Here is a 17530-nt window from a genome sequence, read left to right on the forward strand (position 1 = left end):
TAAAATGGAGAAAACTTCGATAAGAGCTATTCAGCGGGCTAAAATATATTTTAGCCCGCTGCCGTGGACCAATCAGAAACAAGAAAATAACTAATCCAGCCAATCAGAACTGAAAACCATTCAACTGTTCGCGCCGTTTTCTTGCTGGCTGGTACAAGCTAGCATCACTTCAAGCTTTGTTTAATTTGAGTCGAGACGCTTCCTTTATAACGACAAAATTGTTGAAGGACTGAACGGGGAAGCAAATTCTCAGTCTTCTCAGCTAGATGAAGAGGAATTCAGAAACTTAAAGAAGAATCCAGGCGGCGAAGTAAATGTAAGTTTGTCTTCATCGAGCGAAACTCGCTCAGTCGAATTTCAAACATATTCCAAACTGCCAGTTCAGTTAACAGCACAATTAATTTAAACACTTCTAAATGACGACTATTTCTTTGCTGCCGATAGAATTTTGTAATTTCCTTTTCAAGCAAAGATTGTTTTGAGTAATTTTGCGGTTTTCTGCCGAGTGTTGTAAACTTTTTAAGACCTTTTAATAAACCTGATTTACAATCAGAAATAAACGCCGACTCGCAAGTCGGCAGCGTTCAAGATATCGCTTACTGTTCTTGATTCTTAACTAAATGCCCTCTGAAATGATTATAATAGTAATAGAGTTGATGTTCTTGGGCGTAAATATGTTTTTGGCCCTTCTCAGAGCCCTTCTCAGAGCTCATTTTAAAATGAGCCTGAGTCGGGCCAAAAACATATTTACGCCCGCGAACATCAACTCTATTGTTATATTATTCCACGAGCGCGCATTGGATATGAGATGGTAGTAACGATTTCATATCCAACAAGCGCGAGTGGAATAATTATTTTATTAAAAACGACCAAAGAATTGCAATATTTGAGCTCCCCGGCTGTTCTCGTTGACGCGTATCGGCTGGCATATTTGTGGTCAATGGTATGTGAGCTCATATACCATTGCCTATTAACCAATCCAAACTCAGAATTTGCCATATACTATTGCTAGTTTTCAATAACGTCGAATATACAACGGCTTTCCTGTATTCTGATTGGCTGTATTGTCTATGGCATGGTATAAATAGTTATAAACCCATCTTTTTTTGAAATTGACTATTCCGTTATTATTTGAGAAATTTAGGTGTATAAGGATCTTCTGAGGTCCTTGTTTTTCATTTCATGTGTTGTAACGTCCGCTCTTTATTGACAAAGTCCAGTCCATTCCAAACTTTATCTGTCCATCTTCTGCCACTGATCCGACTGATCTTTGATGAGGTGATGATTGACAGGTGGACATTCAATCGGCTTGTGTCAAATGAACAGGAAATCAGACGATATAAATAGAGCAGCAGATTCTAAGGCCACGTGCTTTTCCTCATGTCACTGAGTGTTTTGTCAATTATCAAGTTGCTAAATTTGACAACCTGCCAGTGATTTCAAGGGCTCTTTTTGCGACTCACTGTTTGAGGAATTTGGCCGCCATACGATAACACAAATCCCCAGGCAAACCAAGCTGATAGACTGTTTATTTCGCTTCAATCAGAATAGAGGTTGTAGATGATTTCCTTTTATCTTTCTCCAATACAAATTGAAGAAACGCGCGCACAACACTACAGAGCTTACAGGAATTCACGAGGTCGGGCTTATTTACCAACCGGTCAAACCACAGAAATAAAGCATATTTGTAAAGACCAACATCTCTTTGTCGACTTTATAAACATGGATTGCATACGGCATGCAACTTGAAATGGAATCTATGTGGTTTAAAAGACAGAGCTGGAGAGAACTTTCGACAAGGAAAAACAGACGAAATGTGAGTAATGTAATTAAAGATCAAGAGCCCAAGCACAGCCTCACACGTGGTTTTTCTTTGGGCTCATCACGCTATTTTTACTGTTGACCCTCACTAATCTTTTGCGTCAATTGTCTGTTGTGTCATAATTTCTCCTACCCTCGATTTCTCAAACTTCCCGATAACTTCACTGACCAAAAATCGTAGCTTCCCTTAAATTTGCTTCACTCGGTCGAGATCTGTAATTTTATTCCCGATGTCTGGAACATTCAACTTCTCTAACCAATATTCGTTTCTCTTGGACACTCAAGTAATCGAAGTTCCACTGTTATGTTTTCTGCTGTCCTTCCTATTGAACAGTGATTTTTCAAATACCGTATTTATTCGATTAAACGCCTTCCCAGAATAAACACCGCCCTCGAATAAACGCCGCATTTTAGAGCAGAACGTTGATATATATCAACGGGCTTTCCTTACTTTTAAGGGACTCGCGCTATATAGGGAAAACAACTGTCTTAATGCTCGCGCAAAATGGCGTCAACAAATGGCGAATTTATTAAGAAGGTAGTCTCACGGTATGGGGATCTTTTGAACTGGTCATAAAGCCGCTGCAGCGCATTTATTCCGGTTTCTGTAGCATAATGTGAAAAGAATTGTTACCCACCCTGAATGAAATGCTACTCCGTGACAGGCTATTACAAGCATTATGGACGTTTTCCCTAACATGACAATGTGCCGGGATACCCGTGTGAAAAGAGACACTGTAGGAATTAGTACGGACATCCGTAATATAAGCACCCATTTCTGTACGGCTTTGCTTTCTTTCTTAGGCTTTGTCCACATTAATCTGGAGAAGGCTGCAAAAAAGAATTTTCCGTCCACGTTAATCCGGATAAGTTTAATTGCACGCAGCGTTACAACGCATGCACAGAGTAAACCTTTTGTTTTGACAGAGATTACATCACGTCATTCACGTCAGCGTTTTCGGAAAGCTCTGTTTTCACTGTTCACACTAGTGCGTTTTCAAATTTCTCCACCTTTAAGAACGTTTTGAAAAGCTCCGTTTTCGGTAAAAAGATACGTTTTCAGATTTACCCGGGTACTGTTAGTGTCCTTTTTCCCGCTGTTTTTAGATGGAAGACTCGTCGGAGTCGAGTAGTCATGCGCAGAACGGAGAGAAAACACAGGCTATCAACGAAGAAAACATTGCTAAGGCCGCCGCTCTTGATAGTTAACGAGGGGCGAAGCCCCAAGCCAACCGTGATCAGCCGATAGATACCTCGAGCTTGCCGTCTAATTGTTAATTAGAAAGCACCTGTGTAGCCAATCAGATCGCGCGTTTTGCCAGTACCATACTTACTCGAATAAGCGCCGCGGCGCTTATTTAATTTTTCGCGCTTCAAGTGCGGCGCTTATTCGAGGGCGGCGCTTATTTTAGGGCGGCGCTTATTTAAAATTTGGACGCCACAAGGAATCTTATATTTTACAGTAATTGAAAATAGCGTCTTTTGATTGTCAGTATTCGTCTCTTGCTGAAGAGGGAAGTGCTAGTGGTGCTAGCTGTCCTGGCAAACTTCGCGACCTTCACAACATATACAGAACTACCAGAGAACTACATATTGTAAAAATGTTGGATAGAAAACTTATGGGTGAGCGGAAAAACAAACACGTTAAACTGCAAAACATCGCTTTTGATGGAAAGAAATGTCCCAGTTTGTTTCAGAATTGATTTGTAGTGCTGTTTTTAGTTAAACGGAATCCCTCGAATAAGCGCCGCATCGGGGCTGCGGCGCTTATTCGGGGGCGGCGCTTATTAACTTTTTTGTCCCAATTACGGCACTTATTTGAGGGCGGCGCTTAATCGGGGGCGGCGCTTATTCGAGTAAATAGGTAGACGGCCGCACGCCTCGCTATTACGGACACCCTACTTTGCGGACCAAATCCAGATTCTCGGCAAAAGCAATAAAGGTTTTACTGAAAATGACTGCCGCTATTACGGACTCTCTCTATTTCGGAAAATTCAGACACTCGATAAAGCGGACACTATGAACTTCTCATTTTGGTTATAAAACGTAAGATTGCAGTCTGGTACTCGTCATATGTCAAAACAAGAACTTTCTTCAGTAAATGTACACTTCAGCTGGGTCTTTTCCCTTTAGACCTTTTATCAAGCCTGCGTCCTCCATTCTCAACGACTACTTAGCAGTTCTTCGAGTAACGGGGATGATAGAAGAATTATTATTTTTTATTTATTTATTTTTTTTTTTGGGGGGGGGGGGAGGGGTTAAATTTTCGATTCCAGGATTTTATTGGGGTAGAAAAATATGGCAATTATTTTTTGGGGATATTAAAAACAATCTGAAGATTCCTGGTAGTGCCTAAACTCTGTAGTTCTGCAAGCAAAGGTGTTTCTTATGTTTTTTTCTATCTGTTATGTCAATATTTCCCTTTTTCTGATATAAGAGTCAGAAATTCGGCATGGTATCAAAGAGTTTGGGGTTTATTTTTGGTCCAGGAATTTTTGGGGTTTTGTTGGAAGCCCTAGGGATTTTTTTTGGGGGTGGGGGGGCTTACCGGTTTTTTGCCCCCATTCGATCATCTTGTCACTTGAAACCCAGTCATTATCTCACTATCTATGTCTAGGGGTGAAAGGTTTTAGAAAGTTTTTTCGCAAAGGGTTAGTAAAATTAAGAGAAATAAGAAATATTGGAGATTTATTGTGTTTTTAAAATGAGAATTGTTTAAGTTGAAAATTGTTAAACGGGCACCCTAAATTGCTATATGCACACGTTTATTTTTGTAAAATGTATGGGAGATAAAACAGAAGTTATTGCATACTTATGTCATCTTAAATTATTTAACTTTGAGCCATGCGTATTTCCGAAGAATTCGAATTCGTCGACGCGAAGATCACCGTGAAAAAAAACCCCGAAGATCTCGAGATTGAAGCAAAGATCTAATATTGGCCAAAATTCACGTGATCGATATGAATACTCAAATATAAAATTGTCAAAACTCGAATTACAGTGAATAAACGTTCAAATCGTTATCCGCGCGTAAAACGAAGATATCTTAATATCAGTACCCATAGTATAGAGAAGCTTTGAAAATCGTCCCGACGAAGAGCCTGGCGACGAGAATGCGCGCAGTCCCTGACCGCGCAGCATTTTAGATAGCCACCGCTGTGCAGTATACGTACACTCAACAAAATGGCGGCCGAAGTGAAAGATAATAGTGACGTTACGGAAACAGAGGAAAAACCGCTCATCTCTTTGTTTGCTTCCTTTCAGGATTATTTATCAAATGACCAGGAAATAAGAGAGGTACGTTTTATGAGTTCTCACTGCTTGTTCGTTCCTGTAATTATAAATTCGTAAATCCACGTGGACTGTGTTGCACGCGCCACTGGCGCCTTGCAGCTGCTGCAGGTCTCTGCAGACTGTCCCGCTGCAGGCCCAGGCAAAATATATTAATCTTTTAACCAAAACTTGACCTTCTAGGCAAGTAACAAAATCAGCACTTCGGGGTATCAAATTTGTACTAAGAGGTGGGAATCCTTTATTGGGGTCTTGTTCCCCCCCCCCCACCTCCCACCTCCCTGGACATGGGGGCTGGGGAAGGGGGCGAATTTTTTTTCCTTGTGAATTGTAATACAGTAAACACCCGCGTTAATGTGTATTTTTTTTTTGTTTTTATTTTTATAAATTTTATAAAATTTAAATTTTTATAAAAAAAAAAATTTTTTTTTTTTTTTTTTCTTATCCATAGTGAACCGTGAACCATGAGTTTCCAAGACATTCTGTAAATTGTTATTATTATTTTTTTTGTGAAGCATGATTTACCAAATGAATGTTATTATTTTTCGAGATTTGTGAAAGGGCCGTTTTATTTTCCATGAAAAATCCATCGTCTATTACCCCACCCCCCTTAGTACTACATCCATTGCATGTAAATCTCTTCCTCTTTAAGTTATTCCTAAGTTCCCCAATCTGTCCCACAATCTGTCAAAAATAAAGAAAGAAACCTGCTTGACTTACAGATTTATTTGGCTACAAGCCCAACCCTCCAAGTTAGACATTTAGTCGCCATGGCGACATGAGCGGGAAGAACAGGCGCCAGCCTGGGAAAAAGAGAGGAAGATGAAAGCACGCTAATTGGTGAAAAACCTGGCGACTAAACTGAGAGTGGTGGCCAAATGGCCATAAGGAAAAAACTAAACTTGGAGGGTTGAAGCCGTGCGATTTTTTTACCAAATGATACTGAGAACTGATCAAAACTTGACAAAATTAGGGGTTCGGCTTATAGCCGAGTATTTCCGCCAAAAACATCCGATAGCAGTACAAAAGAGTTGAATTTGAAGGCTATAGAGGCTAGCCATGTGATCATCAACAAACGAAAATTAATTGAAAAATTGTCAGTGTGACAAATCGGTAAAAAACTGCAGATGGGATGAAGCAAATACAAGGGAAAGAAGTTTAAGTCATGTCACACTGTTTTTCATCTTTTTGAGTCAAGAAGAAACACTAATTGCTTGGGTGCATTCGCCCTACGAAGCCTGAGAGCAGCAACCATATATGATGCAACTCCCATGGAAAAATAACTACTTTCAAAGGCAAATGAAGTGAGATCGTTACATTATTAGACACCTAATATTTTGAAAAATGCGAAGGTTGGCACTTCATGGAATTACCATGAAGTTGCTCGAAGAGCTTTCGATTTTTTTAATGCGCCTTTTTTTTCCACCTGTGATCAGGTAAATTTTGCCCTGTTGAAAATCTTACCTACATCCCTGGAAAAGGAAGTTAGATTTGATACTAATGAAAGGAAAAAGATAAAACATGAAAAATCATTTGAAGAAAATGTGTGCAATTAAGTTTGTCTTGATAGAGACTAACAGGGCTTTACATGTAAATTTTATACTGATGCATGTGTGGTAAATTTTTCAGGGAATCAAGACAGTCATTCGTGACTTGGAACAATCTGCAAGAGAAGTCCTGGCTGTTTTACAAGCAGTACATCAATCTTCAAGTCCTGAAGGTACATGAAAGTCTCTTCTCAGTGTTTGGATATCCCGATTAAACACTGTCGTTTGTGTTTGATGCATTACATTAAATTCTCCTTCCTGATAACCAAACATAATTCCTTGCAATGTTAAATATTTGTGAGAACTTAACAGTACATCAACTGAAGACGATCTCCGAGTCAGGGCATCTAATAGGGTGCGGAAAAAAATTAAAAATTATATGGAAATTTTCAGGAAGATTATGTGGAGGAATGTGTTGATTATGCAGAGAAAATCCTGGATTATGCGAAAATTTTAAAAATTCATTAAAAATGATATTAAAATAATACGCAATGTTGTGATTACCCATAACTGACCTCAACTCGCATCTTTTTGCATAATTCATCAAAAATCGCATTTATTAAATTTGTACAAATTCGCTCGGTTAGAGAAAAGAAAAAAAGAAATACACGCTTTAAATAAGTTCTAAAACAATTTAAACATTGTTTTTTAAGGTGCTTTTCCTGTCAAAAACCTTGGAAAACCTCTGATATGTAGTTTCCAAGCAAACAACACTACCCAGTACTTTGAGCAGGCATCTTCTTTTTTCGGTTTCCACTAAGCCATAAAAACATTCACACAAATAAAATTAATTTGCTTTCTGTCTTTGTTTTCTTGTTTTGTAGTGACATTTACAAGGCTGAATTCAGAATGTTTAAATCCTTCTATGAAGTCAAAAACATTGTTCGCTTGTTCAACACTGCATGTTAACACTTGCGCCTTAAATATCACAATCGGTGGTACCTTGCCCCGTTCATACATATATGGATTATGATGTCACCAAAAGTTAACTTCAAAGCTCTAGTACAATGTCATTTATGAGAACTTGACAGACAATCTCTTCAGCACTGATGTTTGACTATGTATTTTGTATGTAAGGAGAAGGAAGTTTTTGATCATGATCACTCTGGCTTTCAGCTGTGAAGAAGATTTGTGCTAAAAGCAGACAAATGCTCGCTGTTGTCAAGTCACAGTATGCAAATCTTGTGGAGAAAATACCAGCTGGTCAATATTACAGGTCAGTAAGTACATTACCAGCTGAGAGGTATATTTTTGCCTTGAGCATCACAGGGCTCCAGAATATCTAATGTGTTTCAATTTGGCCAAAACTCAATGTGCGTTTCTTGCCCTTGCCCCTTCAATTGTTAACAAATAATTTGGTGGAGAAAGGCACTCTGAGAGTAAAAGTATCTTGCCCAAGAACACAACAGAATAACACCAGCCAGGGTTTGGACTTGATCTTGAATCCAAGGTGGTGTTTGGACAACCTGTCAAAATACTGACTCAGGGGGAGGGGGGACTGCAATGGACTAACATCTCAACAAGAGGTGTAGAGATCCTTTTAGTTACATGTAGTTGCCTCATGCTACAGAAAGGAGACTTACAGTGTAAGGACTCAGAAATCCTCTGACACTGATAAGACAGCTGTGTGTTTTAAATTCTTATGTTTTTTTTATTGTAGATTTTGTGACCACTGGCGCTTTGTGAGTCAACGGTTTGCCTTTCTTGGAGCATTTATTGTGTACCTGGAAAGTGATCGACTCATTACTAGACCAGAGCTGGCAGAAATGCTTGGAGGTAAATTGGCCAAAAGCTAACAGTAAGATGTGCATATTGTCAGATGCAATTGAATAACATTTCCTTTGCAAATATGAAAACCTTACAAATTTTACCCTGGGTGGGGTACTCAGATTCATAGTGAGGGGGAGGCAGTCCATCCAGAGTACCGCGAACGGGCCCGAAAGGGCCAGGAGACCCTAGAAAAAAGGGAAGAGCAAGCGAAAAAAGAAACACAAGAAACAAGGGAAAGCAAAACGCGGCCAGGGGGAAACGCCGGGGGCGAAACGAGAAAATACGGTACATTCAATCCTCTATTAAGCACTCAACCTTAGGAAATAGCAAACTGAGCATTTAATAGAAGAAACATAATGTAGCATTGCAAATAATTGAGATTGAACTAGAATGCCAGAGGAATTGCATATTTACATCAATTTATATTGTTGTGAAAAACAGTTACTGTAATAGAAAATAATAAGGAAAAGATCAAGTCATTGCATGTTCAAGGAAGTGCATGCAGGTACAATGTAAACAAAGGGAAGGTAATGAAGGCTGACCAGTTTGCTTTTCTTCCCTTTGTTCACCCACTTGTTCACATTTCTCCAAAAACAGGGAACCTACAGACTGACAATCTACAGTAAGCTGACTCTTGATGTTTTATCTACATTTTTCCATTGCAGTCCAAGAAGAGCGGTCATCTGATGGTTTCCATATTGACTTGGATGATTTTTTAACTGGACTTCTTCTTCTTGCAAATGAACTGGTAAGTTGCTTGAATCATGATACCTGATGCTGCAACTAGGAGCTTTTAATAAGCAAACCACAATGGAAATAACAAAGAAAAGGAATCATACAAACAAAATTAATTACTAAATTAATGAACTGAACAACTGCTCTACCAGTTCTGATTAGCTAAATGGAGAACCCCATTGGCCAAGAACCATGACAGCTATTTTTCCGGCTTGGACATGCATTATGATATCTTCTATCGTATTTTTTATATATATTTTGGGTGGATGGATGGACGGATGGACTGACAAACGGACAAAGGAGGGACAGACTGATGGGCGGACAAATGGACAAAGACCTTTACTTATAAATATTAAAAATCTGACACTTTGCTACTACAATACAGTAAAATTACAATATTACTTAATGCTGATTTAGTATTCTCAGAAATATTGAGAGCATAGTAAAACTACTACAATCCACATTTATTGAATTTCCAACCAAATCTTACAGTATATGTTTGACTGTTTGTTTTTTTTCAGTCACGGTTTGCAGTGAACAGTGTAACCTCAGCAGATTACGGCCGACCTTACAAAATAGCTGCATTTGTAGCTGAGCTAGACGCTGGCTTCAGACTGTTAAATCTTAAAAATGACTCTCTCAGAAAGAAGTTTGATGGCCTCAAATATGACCTCAAGAAAATCGAAGAAGTGGTTTACGATCTGACCATCAGAGGACTGAAACCAGCTGTGGAAGAGGCCAGTTAAAAGAGACAAATCAAAGCCTGTGGGGGTGAGGGAGAGGAGGGCCTGGATGAATGTGGCTCTGTGGACTGAAATGTCCCTGTGAGATGTTGATGTGGCCACAAACACAGAACTTACCACATAATATCTCTCAATGTGCTGTTGTATTACTGCTCTTGCTGATAAAAATGTCTGCAGGAGACTTTAGCTACTGCAATCTTTCATCCAAATCAATCTGACTAGCTTAGGGAAGTGGTCACAACAAGCGTATCCGACGAGGACCCACCTTGTGTAGGGGTAGGGGGACTATGCAAGATACCACCTGTCTGATTAGCCAAATGGACAAAATTTATTGGCCTTAAAATTTGAGTTGAGACTTTCATATTAGGTGTGCATGAAGGTTGCATTGCTGGAGAAATGGCACAAGCAGGTTTGAATCTGTTTCTACTCCTGATAGAGTGGGGGCTATACAAACAAGACACCATCTTTTAAGGTGAGGAAGGGGGGTACACCTGTCTGTTTGCAGAGTTGTGGGTCCTATCTGAGTACAATAGTTTTGACCATTTCCCTTATACGTGGTAATTGCAGTGCAACCAAAAACACTGGGCATGGTTAATAGCCCATAATTTTATATCTTTACATAGTGGCTATCTTCTCTTAATCAGGCAGAATATTGACAACGAACATTGACCAAATGGATGGGAACAAATTTCCCATGTTAGTGGACTGAAATAAGAAACGTGTGTTTCCTTCATTCTTCGTTGTGTCTACAAGCATAAAACCAAAGCCATATCTGTTCATTAGCTGTAAGTAAAAATTTATTTTGTTGCGGATTCCACAAATTAACCAGTTTGTTACAGTGGAGTTCGACATCTTGTTGGGGCTTGCAAGGCTTACTTGGTTCTTGACAATTGACTGAAATTTCATTAGTTTGTGTTGGAACAGTTGCCTAGTAACACGTAACATTTTTATGCAGTAATCACTCCAGCTGTTATTTTATTGGATAATAAAAATTGACTTTTTGATTTCTTTCCTTCGATTTGTCTTAAAAAGTACTTTCTCACTGGAAAGCAATAGCTTAAAGTTGCACAGGGAGTGTCACGGCAGCTGGGTATGTCATCAGTCTTGGAAAATTACCGTATGCTTCATACCATGAGAAGCATTGATTATAATAATGGCTGACTGGTGTCATATGTAACAATTGAATGTCATGTATTAAGTAAACACCAATTCACTGTACAGTATCATGTGGACATGATTTGTCCTCCTTATCAAGAGGACAAGTTCAGGTGAGCCACTGTAATGTATGCCCAGTTTTCTGTCCTGTGAACCCTAGAGGAACAATTCAACATGTTTTGGAATGTTTGTTCTTACATTTTAGCGCCTTTGTGAATAAACTATTTGGACTTCACATGCACACTGGTTTTGAGTATGAAAAGAGGAAACAATTCATCATCATAATCATTATTTGCCACAAAGTGGCAGGGGGAAATTTTTGTGCATTGATTGAAATGCTCTGCTGGGACATGTCTCTTCCAAAGTATTTAGATGACGTTAAATGTGCTCCCCAACCCCACCCCCTTACCAAAGCCTGATCAATTCAAAGGTCGTCATACCAACAAAGATAAACATTCCCAAGTGAAAAAAAAAACCACTGAAACATGCAATAAAATCGGCAGCAACTTACTTTTATAGCACTTTATTAGTACAAAAATAAGCAGTAATTACAGAAAGCTACAAGTAAAATTATTTAGAGCAGTTTTCAGTTGAGTATTGTAAAACCAAAACCAAAGTGATCACTCTGGCCAATCACAAAGGGCTCAGACCCGGGGAGGGGGGGGGGTACTTCGGCTTGTTGTAAATGACGGGGATGATCGAATGGAGGCAAAAGTCAGAGACCCAAAAGAATCACTAAGTCTTCTGACATTACCCAAAAAAATCCCTGGACTGGAAATAACCCCCCCCCCAAAAAAAAAAAAAAAAAAAAAAATCCCTTGTCAAATTGCCCCCAAATTGCCTGAAGGGGCATTAACATATTTCAAAGAGAATCATAAAAAAATTGAACTCTCATGTTTGTTTATGCATCATACCATAGATACACCAAGGACGCGCCAAGGAACTTTAGTTCGTTTTTTATACCCAAAGAAATCCCCTATTTAAATTAAGTCACCCAAAAGAATACTTGCCATCATCCCCGTCATTTACAAGCCAAAGTACCTCCCCTGGGGCTTAGACCACTGACCAGTAAGTCAATCAAAACTCACAGCATAACATGTAGCTAGCATGAAGTGCGGGAAAATGTGTGTGAGAGAGTCATGATTGGTTTATGGTTTTTTCTTCTGGTTGGTAAAGAAAGTGGTGCAAGATTTTTAAGCCAGTCACTTGGCGCAGCAATGCAAAACCTAAACAACTGCGAGTTACTTTCAATGCTCAAGTGGAAACTGCTCTATAAAAAAACAGTTATTACAATACACTTCATACAGATAAGAGGTACCGGTAACTACAATTGGCTACAATTATTATAATAAAATAAGTGGTTATATTGCAAATAATTATGGTTTATTAACTGCCAATTAGGCAGAAATTATTATGCTGACATTATTATTAATTCCCGCGCCGGCTAACGCATTTCCTTACTTTTATTTTTTGGCTATTTTGTTATTCTTTATACAAGACTGTACTGAGTTTAATGAATAGTTAACTCAAGTTCAAAAGCTTTACTGTCAAACAACACTGTAAATTGCTGATACATGTATAATATATGTATTCTCCTTCAAAATAATTATTATTGATAGAAAGTGACTTAATTTTTTTATACATTTATAATAGACTGGAATCATTGAGCACTATACCCCACTAGGGAGCCTGTTCAGAGGCTAGTAGTCGTGCTTTTAACCCTTTAACCCCTAAGAGTGCCAATTGGCACATAGTGCCATAACTTGGTCAATATTTGTCCAATTAAATTGAATTTTTGACACTACACTTGTCTTCCAAAGATCTGGATCTGCATGTTGAAAGCATAAAACATATTTAAATTTTATTTACTGAAACTTTTTTGAAAATAATTATAATGCAATAGAAATGTCAAGTTAGGGTGTTTACCACTTTCTACCAGCCACTCACAGAGTTGAATGCACTTATCTAATCTGCTCAGTTTTCTGCTGAGGATTACTGCTAGTTTTATAAATTTATAATAGACTGGTATCATTGAGCACTATATCCCACTATGGAGCCTGTTCACAGACTAGCAGTTGTGCTTTTAGGACACCATTAAATTGAAAAATTATTCGCAAAACTTTTTCAAATTAATACATGAAATGGCATTTTACCATGACTGACCATTTTCTTTTAGCCATTCATTCAGAGAGTCTACCCATTGAGCTAATCTGTTGACAATAACTGCTAGCAAGTTTAATAAATGTAATTTACAAATAACAGGGGGCTCACATCACAAAAGTGATATTTCTGTGAGGCCCTGTGAGAAAACACAAAAATATTAATTGATAAAAATGGCAATAATAAAAGGTTAAAAATTAAACATTGATCATATATAAAAACCGACTATCAAGCGCTAAAAGCTAAAAAAGTTATGATAAATCATAAAAAGTGAACTAAATGTTACAAATATAAAGAATTATTTAAAAACATGATTTTTGATACACTGCTTGGGGGGGGGGGGGGGGGGGTGCTTCTCAACTATAGATCTGGACAGAGCAGTTGCTAAGGAATTGCTGAAGACAGCATTTGGTTGCAAGCGATATATCATGATTTTGGCGTGTTTTGAAAGGAAAAAATAGCGAATTTTATTTGGGGAACTTGGCTTTGTAAAAATTATCATTGTGTGTGTGTGAAGAGTTCCAGTCCCAAACTGCGTGTTAGGATTAAAATCCCTAAAAACGTGTAGGAAAGAAGGAATACTTCCGATTTTTCTTATTTGAATCAGAGATAACATAGCCTTCTTTATGATCAAACGCATGGAAAATTATTACCTTTTACGCGTAAAAAGGAAAGGCTACTACATAGAAAATCTACAAATATGATTATTATGTCATAATGTTCATAACAATGCAAATTTCATAAATCCATGTGTGACATAAGCATGCAGACGTTCTTTATCTGCTGACTTTCACTGATTTAAATTTTAGATCTATATGCCATAACTTTTACAGCTTTGTTTTTTTTTTTGTTGTTTTCTGGTCAAGTTACTGTACTTGTCAAATATTGCCATGATTTGAAAGTCTTGGAGAACTGTTGAATGCAACAGTACTAGTGAAAAATGCTTTTCTGTGTAAGGTCTGGTTTACAAATAATTTATGATGGTTGAAAATCTTCCACAGCAGCAAATTGGTAGATAAGAAGACCCCCCCCCCCCTCCCTTTTCTTAAAAGAGGAAATTATTTTGTCTTCGAACGTCTTCACGGATTTTTATAATAGTCTATGCCTTCTTCATGTATTTAATATACTGAGACTCGAATATCATCAAATACAAAGTAAACAACTCACACAGACTGTAACCATGAAGAGGAATACAGCTGGGAAACAGAGACATCTAACTTTATACCATTAGATCGTGATAAAAAGGCATGTTCCTGAGCGCCTTACAATACACTATAGCAAGAGTGTAAAGAGGGTGACTGAAGGCGAAACCTTGGTTTCACTTGTTGCTATGACAATGTGACCTCACAAAACTGTAAGTGATGAGTCAGTCACAAGTAAGGACTCTATTGTTTTTACAAATCAATAGTCATCCCCTCCCACTGGAGGAATTAATTGACACGGTTTAACTTAAATTCTTAGAGACCTGTCCACCAAACTTTCCTTTCCACATTCTTTATACAAAATGCTACTGCTATTGTGAAGCAATTTATAAGTGTTCGGCCTGCTGCCGGAAGGCACAAAAAATATGAAAGTTCTCAAAAATTTTCAAGACCGCATTAACTTTTTTAAAACATCATTTTATATTATGAGGAGAAACTCATTTTAACTTAGTATTTTAGGATTTATGTATACACAACATCCATGCCATTATTACATTGCTATTATTATCTGTTTTACACACTTAAAGGTTTCATGCTTCTTGTTTCATAACATCATTTTTAATACATTATTCTAAAATATCAGTTGTGCACCCCGGCATCAATTTTTTCAAATAACAAGTACCTTTCCTTTACAAGCTACAGCAATGCGTCCCTCAGTAGTCACTGTTATCCCTCTTACGCCACCAATCCGTTCATCATGGATTTGAGTGCTGCGCACAAACTCGCCATCTTTGGTGTGTACTTCCACATGCAGGTGATCTTTCTCTGGTTCTTTACCAGCGATGACAACATGTTCACTTGCCCGGTGAAATGCAATTCTAGGACACCAATAACTTCCTTGGAGTTTAAACTTGTTAAGATGGTCGCCATGTTCACTGAATATGTAAACACAGTCATCATCCCTGTCCACTACCATAACACGGCCATCATTAGCAGCAGTGATATCATGCGTATAAAGCTTCAATACGTCTTCACCAAACGAGCGAACAAACTGACCAGTAGTCTCATACACATCAACCACATTATTATCATACCTCAGTAACCTCAGTACCAGTACTTTGCCACTGTCGGTGACTGTCAGTCTGCCCCAGTCCCTCTCTCCACTCACAGGAAACTTGTGATGCAGGTCAGCGGTTTTGTTAAATTCGTAAACAACGTTCTCATCTCTCGCTCCAGGCTTTTTCAATCCGACCAAAACATAGATACAGTCATTCATGTCTGTGGCTACATCAAGAACATATAACTTTGTATCCACGTCATCTTTAGGGAGACTGAAAAGACTCATAAATGTTCCTGTACTGTCAAACACCTTTACGTTACCATCCTTTAAGTCTCCTACGATGAATTGTCCGCTGGAGTTTGTAGCGATACCCAGCGACTCCTTCAGCTTGTGCTCCTCTTCACCCTCCTGACCAAATGACCTTGGTACACAACAATGCTCCATGCCCTGTTTACGCAGAACTTTAGTGAGCCTCTTATCACGCAATGGATCAACTTTGTCTTCTCCGATATCAACACGAGGCCAGACCCAGAAGGATAATTCTTTGCCGACTGTTTGCGTGACATCGTAGATGACACGATTCACGTGACAGACACTGGAAATGATTTTCCTGCGTTCGTCCTTACCTATAAACTGCAAGCCCCTTACTGCCTGAATGCCTTTCTTGAGCTGAACATCAAAACTTTTCTGAACTGCTGACAAAGAGTTAAGTTCATCAATGCACACTCTACATGGTCTAAGTGCGACCGCGGGATTGTCTACGTCTTCTAGTATTGTCGCCATAACTCGGTAATGCATTGCTTGAATGCGATCAGACATTTCCAGTGCTTCATTATTAAAGGCTTCTGTTGCTTTTTCACGAGCTTTTTTGAACCTCTTTTTTGCGTTGGAAAGCGCCTTTGCAGCTGATTCATCCAGGTCAGTAAGCTCCAAGGTTCTCATTTCTTCCGCGAGAGGAAATGCTTCAGCACAAGCCGCTTGTGTAGCTACCGCGCCGTACTCGCTTTTAGACCTTGCATTATCAAAAACTTCATAAAGTAGCTCAATTCCTTCTTTAAAGAAGCTAATACTTGCTAGCAAATCTTTCTTTGATAATCCATCCAACTTGGACTTGATATCGTCGATTTCACGCACGATTAATCCACGAAATTTTTGATCTGTTACATCGCCATCTTTCAGCTTCTCCGCAGCCTTATCTCTGCCTTTATTCACAAGCAAGCCTATGGTAGCTTTGAAAACGGCTGTTACAATCGAAGACATAATCGTCAAGTAAAAACTTTGAAACTGTTTTCTGTTAAATGACAAAGCTATTGATTGTAGCGGCGTTGTACACGAAATGAACAAATTCCTCAAAGTTTTGCCTACAAATTAGATTTCGGAACAAAGAACTAAGTTCTAGTCCAGTGCCTTACAAGAGTGAATAATAACTTTTGCTGACGTAATGTTTGTCAGCCTCTTAACAGCTATGAAAACAATGAGAGCGGGAATTTTGTCTCAAGTAGTGAAAGAATGCCTGTCATACAAATAATAAATTTATAGGTGATGTTAATCACGATTTAGCTTTAATCCTTTCACTAAGTCCGGAAAAAAATAGTAGAAAAATACTTTCGATTCAAATTCTATAAAATAATTGCAATATCTGTTGTCAATAAATTTATTTAGATTTTTGAATTTTGTTTTGTTTTTTAAACAGTTTTAAATACAAACAAATCCTTGAATTCCATGAAAGGGTGTAATGCGAGTTTCAGCTGTACTTTGTTTCCACGGTGCATTGTAACTTAACACATCCGAAAACCGAAATCCCGCTGACAATAAATCAAAGGAATTAAGTCGTTTATGTTCGATAAGAGCTTTATGTATTATTTACTGTGTCAAAGGCACAGTAAATATGAAACAGTATCAGACCTCACGTGACAAGCAGTGGCGCAAAATGCGCGGGAAAGTTTCGGGAAATGAGATCAAGTTACTCCGTGCTATTTTCAGTTTTATTTTGTTTAAAATAAAGTTTGTTCATGAGAATATAGTGGAATGAATACATGTATAGACAAGGTTCATCGTTATTCCAAATCTGCATGAAATGTTGAAGTGCGAGACGTCATTATAACA

General features: G+C 38.4%; 2 protein-coding genes and 1 pseudogene across 4 annotated transcripts in view; 1 reads left to right on the forward strand and 2 right to left on the reverse strand.

Annotated features, from left to right (window-relative positions):
- Nucleotides 1-17530, reverse strand: part of LOC144661251 (uncharacterized) — a 107779-nt gene that overhangs the window by 22162 nt on the left and 68087 nt on the right. Inside the window, exon 1 of one of the 2 annotated variants that reach the window (XR_013572243.1) lies at nt 12690-16880. Coding sequence is in view for 1 of the 2 variants with exons in the window: in XM_078521950.1 (XP_078378076.1) it covers nt 15032-15717 (686 nt within the window). In the remaining variant the exon portion in view is untranslated. Of the gene's footprint in view, nt 1-12078; nt 16881-17530 lie in introns of those variants that run through there. The other variant, XM_078521950.1, reaches the window with a different exon arrangement.
- On the forward strand, nt 1579-10911 carry LOC144661286 (translin-like). Its single transcript, XM_078521991.1, has 7 exons — nt 1579-1816; nt 5086-5118; nt 6742-6832; nt 7776-7875; nt 8320-8435; nt 9095-9177; nt 9686-10911. Exons 1-7 carry the CDS (start codon nt 1739-1741, stop codon nt 9908-9910), a joined length of 726 nt encoding a protein of 241 aa, XP_078378117.1. The 5' UTR covers nt 1579-1738; the 3' UTR covers nt 9911-10911.
- LOC144661270 (uncharacterized) overlaps nt 15695-17530 on the reverse strand; it is a 58626-nt pseudogene continuing 56790 nt past the window's right edge. Inside the window, exon 2 of the transcript XR_013572244.1 lies at nt 15695-15748. The product of XR_013572244.1 is annotated as an uncharacterized LOC144661270 (transcript). The remainder of the gene's footprint in view (nt 15749-17530) is intronic.

Source organism: Oculina patagonica, chromosome 7 (assembly GCF_052425735.1).
Source record: "Oculina patagonica isolate OP01 chromosome 7, crgOcupat, whole genome shotgun sequence".
Classification (NCBI taxonomy): domain Eukaryota; kingdom Metazoa; phylum Cnidaria; class Anthozoa; order Scleractinia; family Oculinidae; genus Oculina; species Oculina patagonica.

Excerpts from the sequence above, each read along its gene's own strand:
- LOC144661286 (XM_078521991.1), top strand. The coding sequence starts at position 1,739 with ATGCAACTTGAAATGGAATCTATGTGGTTTAAAAGACAGAGCTGGAGA. Across the intron at positions 6,833-7,775 it reads TCAATCTTCAAGTCCTGAAG|CTGTGAAGAAGATTTGTGCT; the intron begins GTACATGAAAGT and ends TCTGGCTTTCAG. Across the intron at positions 8,436-9,094 it reads GCTGGCAGAAATGCTTGGAG|TCCAAGAAGAGCGGTCATCT; the intron begins GTAAATTGGCCA and ends TTTCCATTGCAG.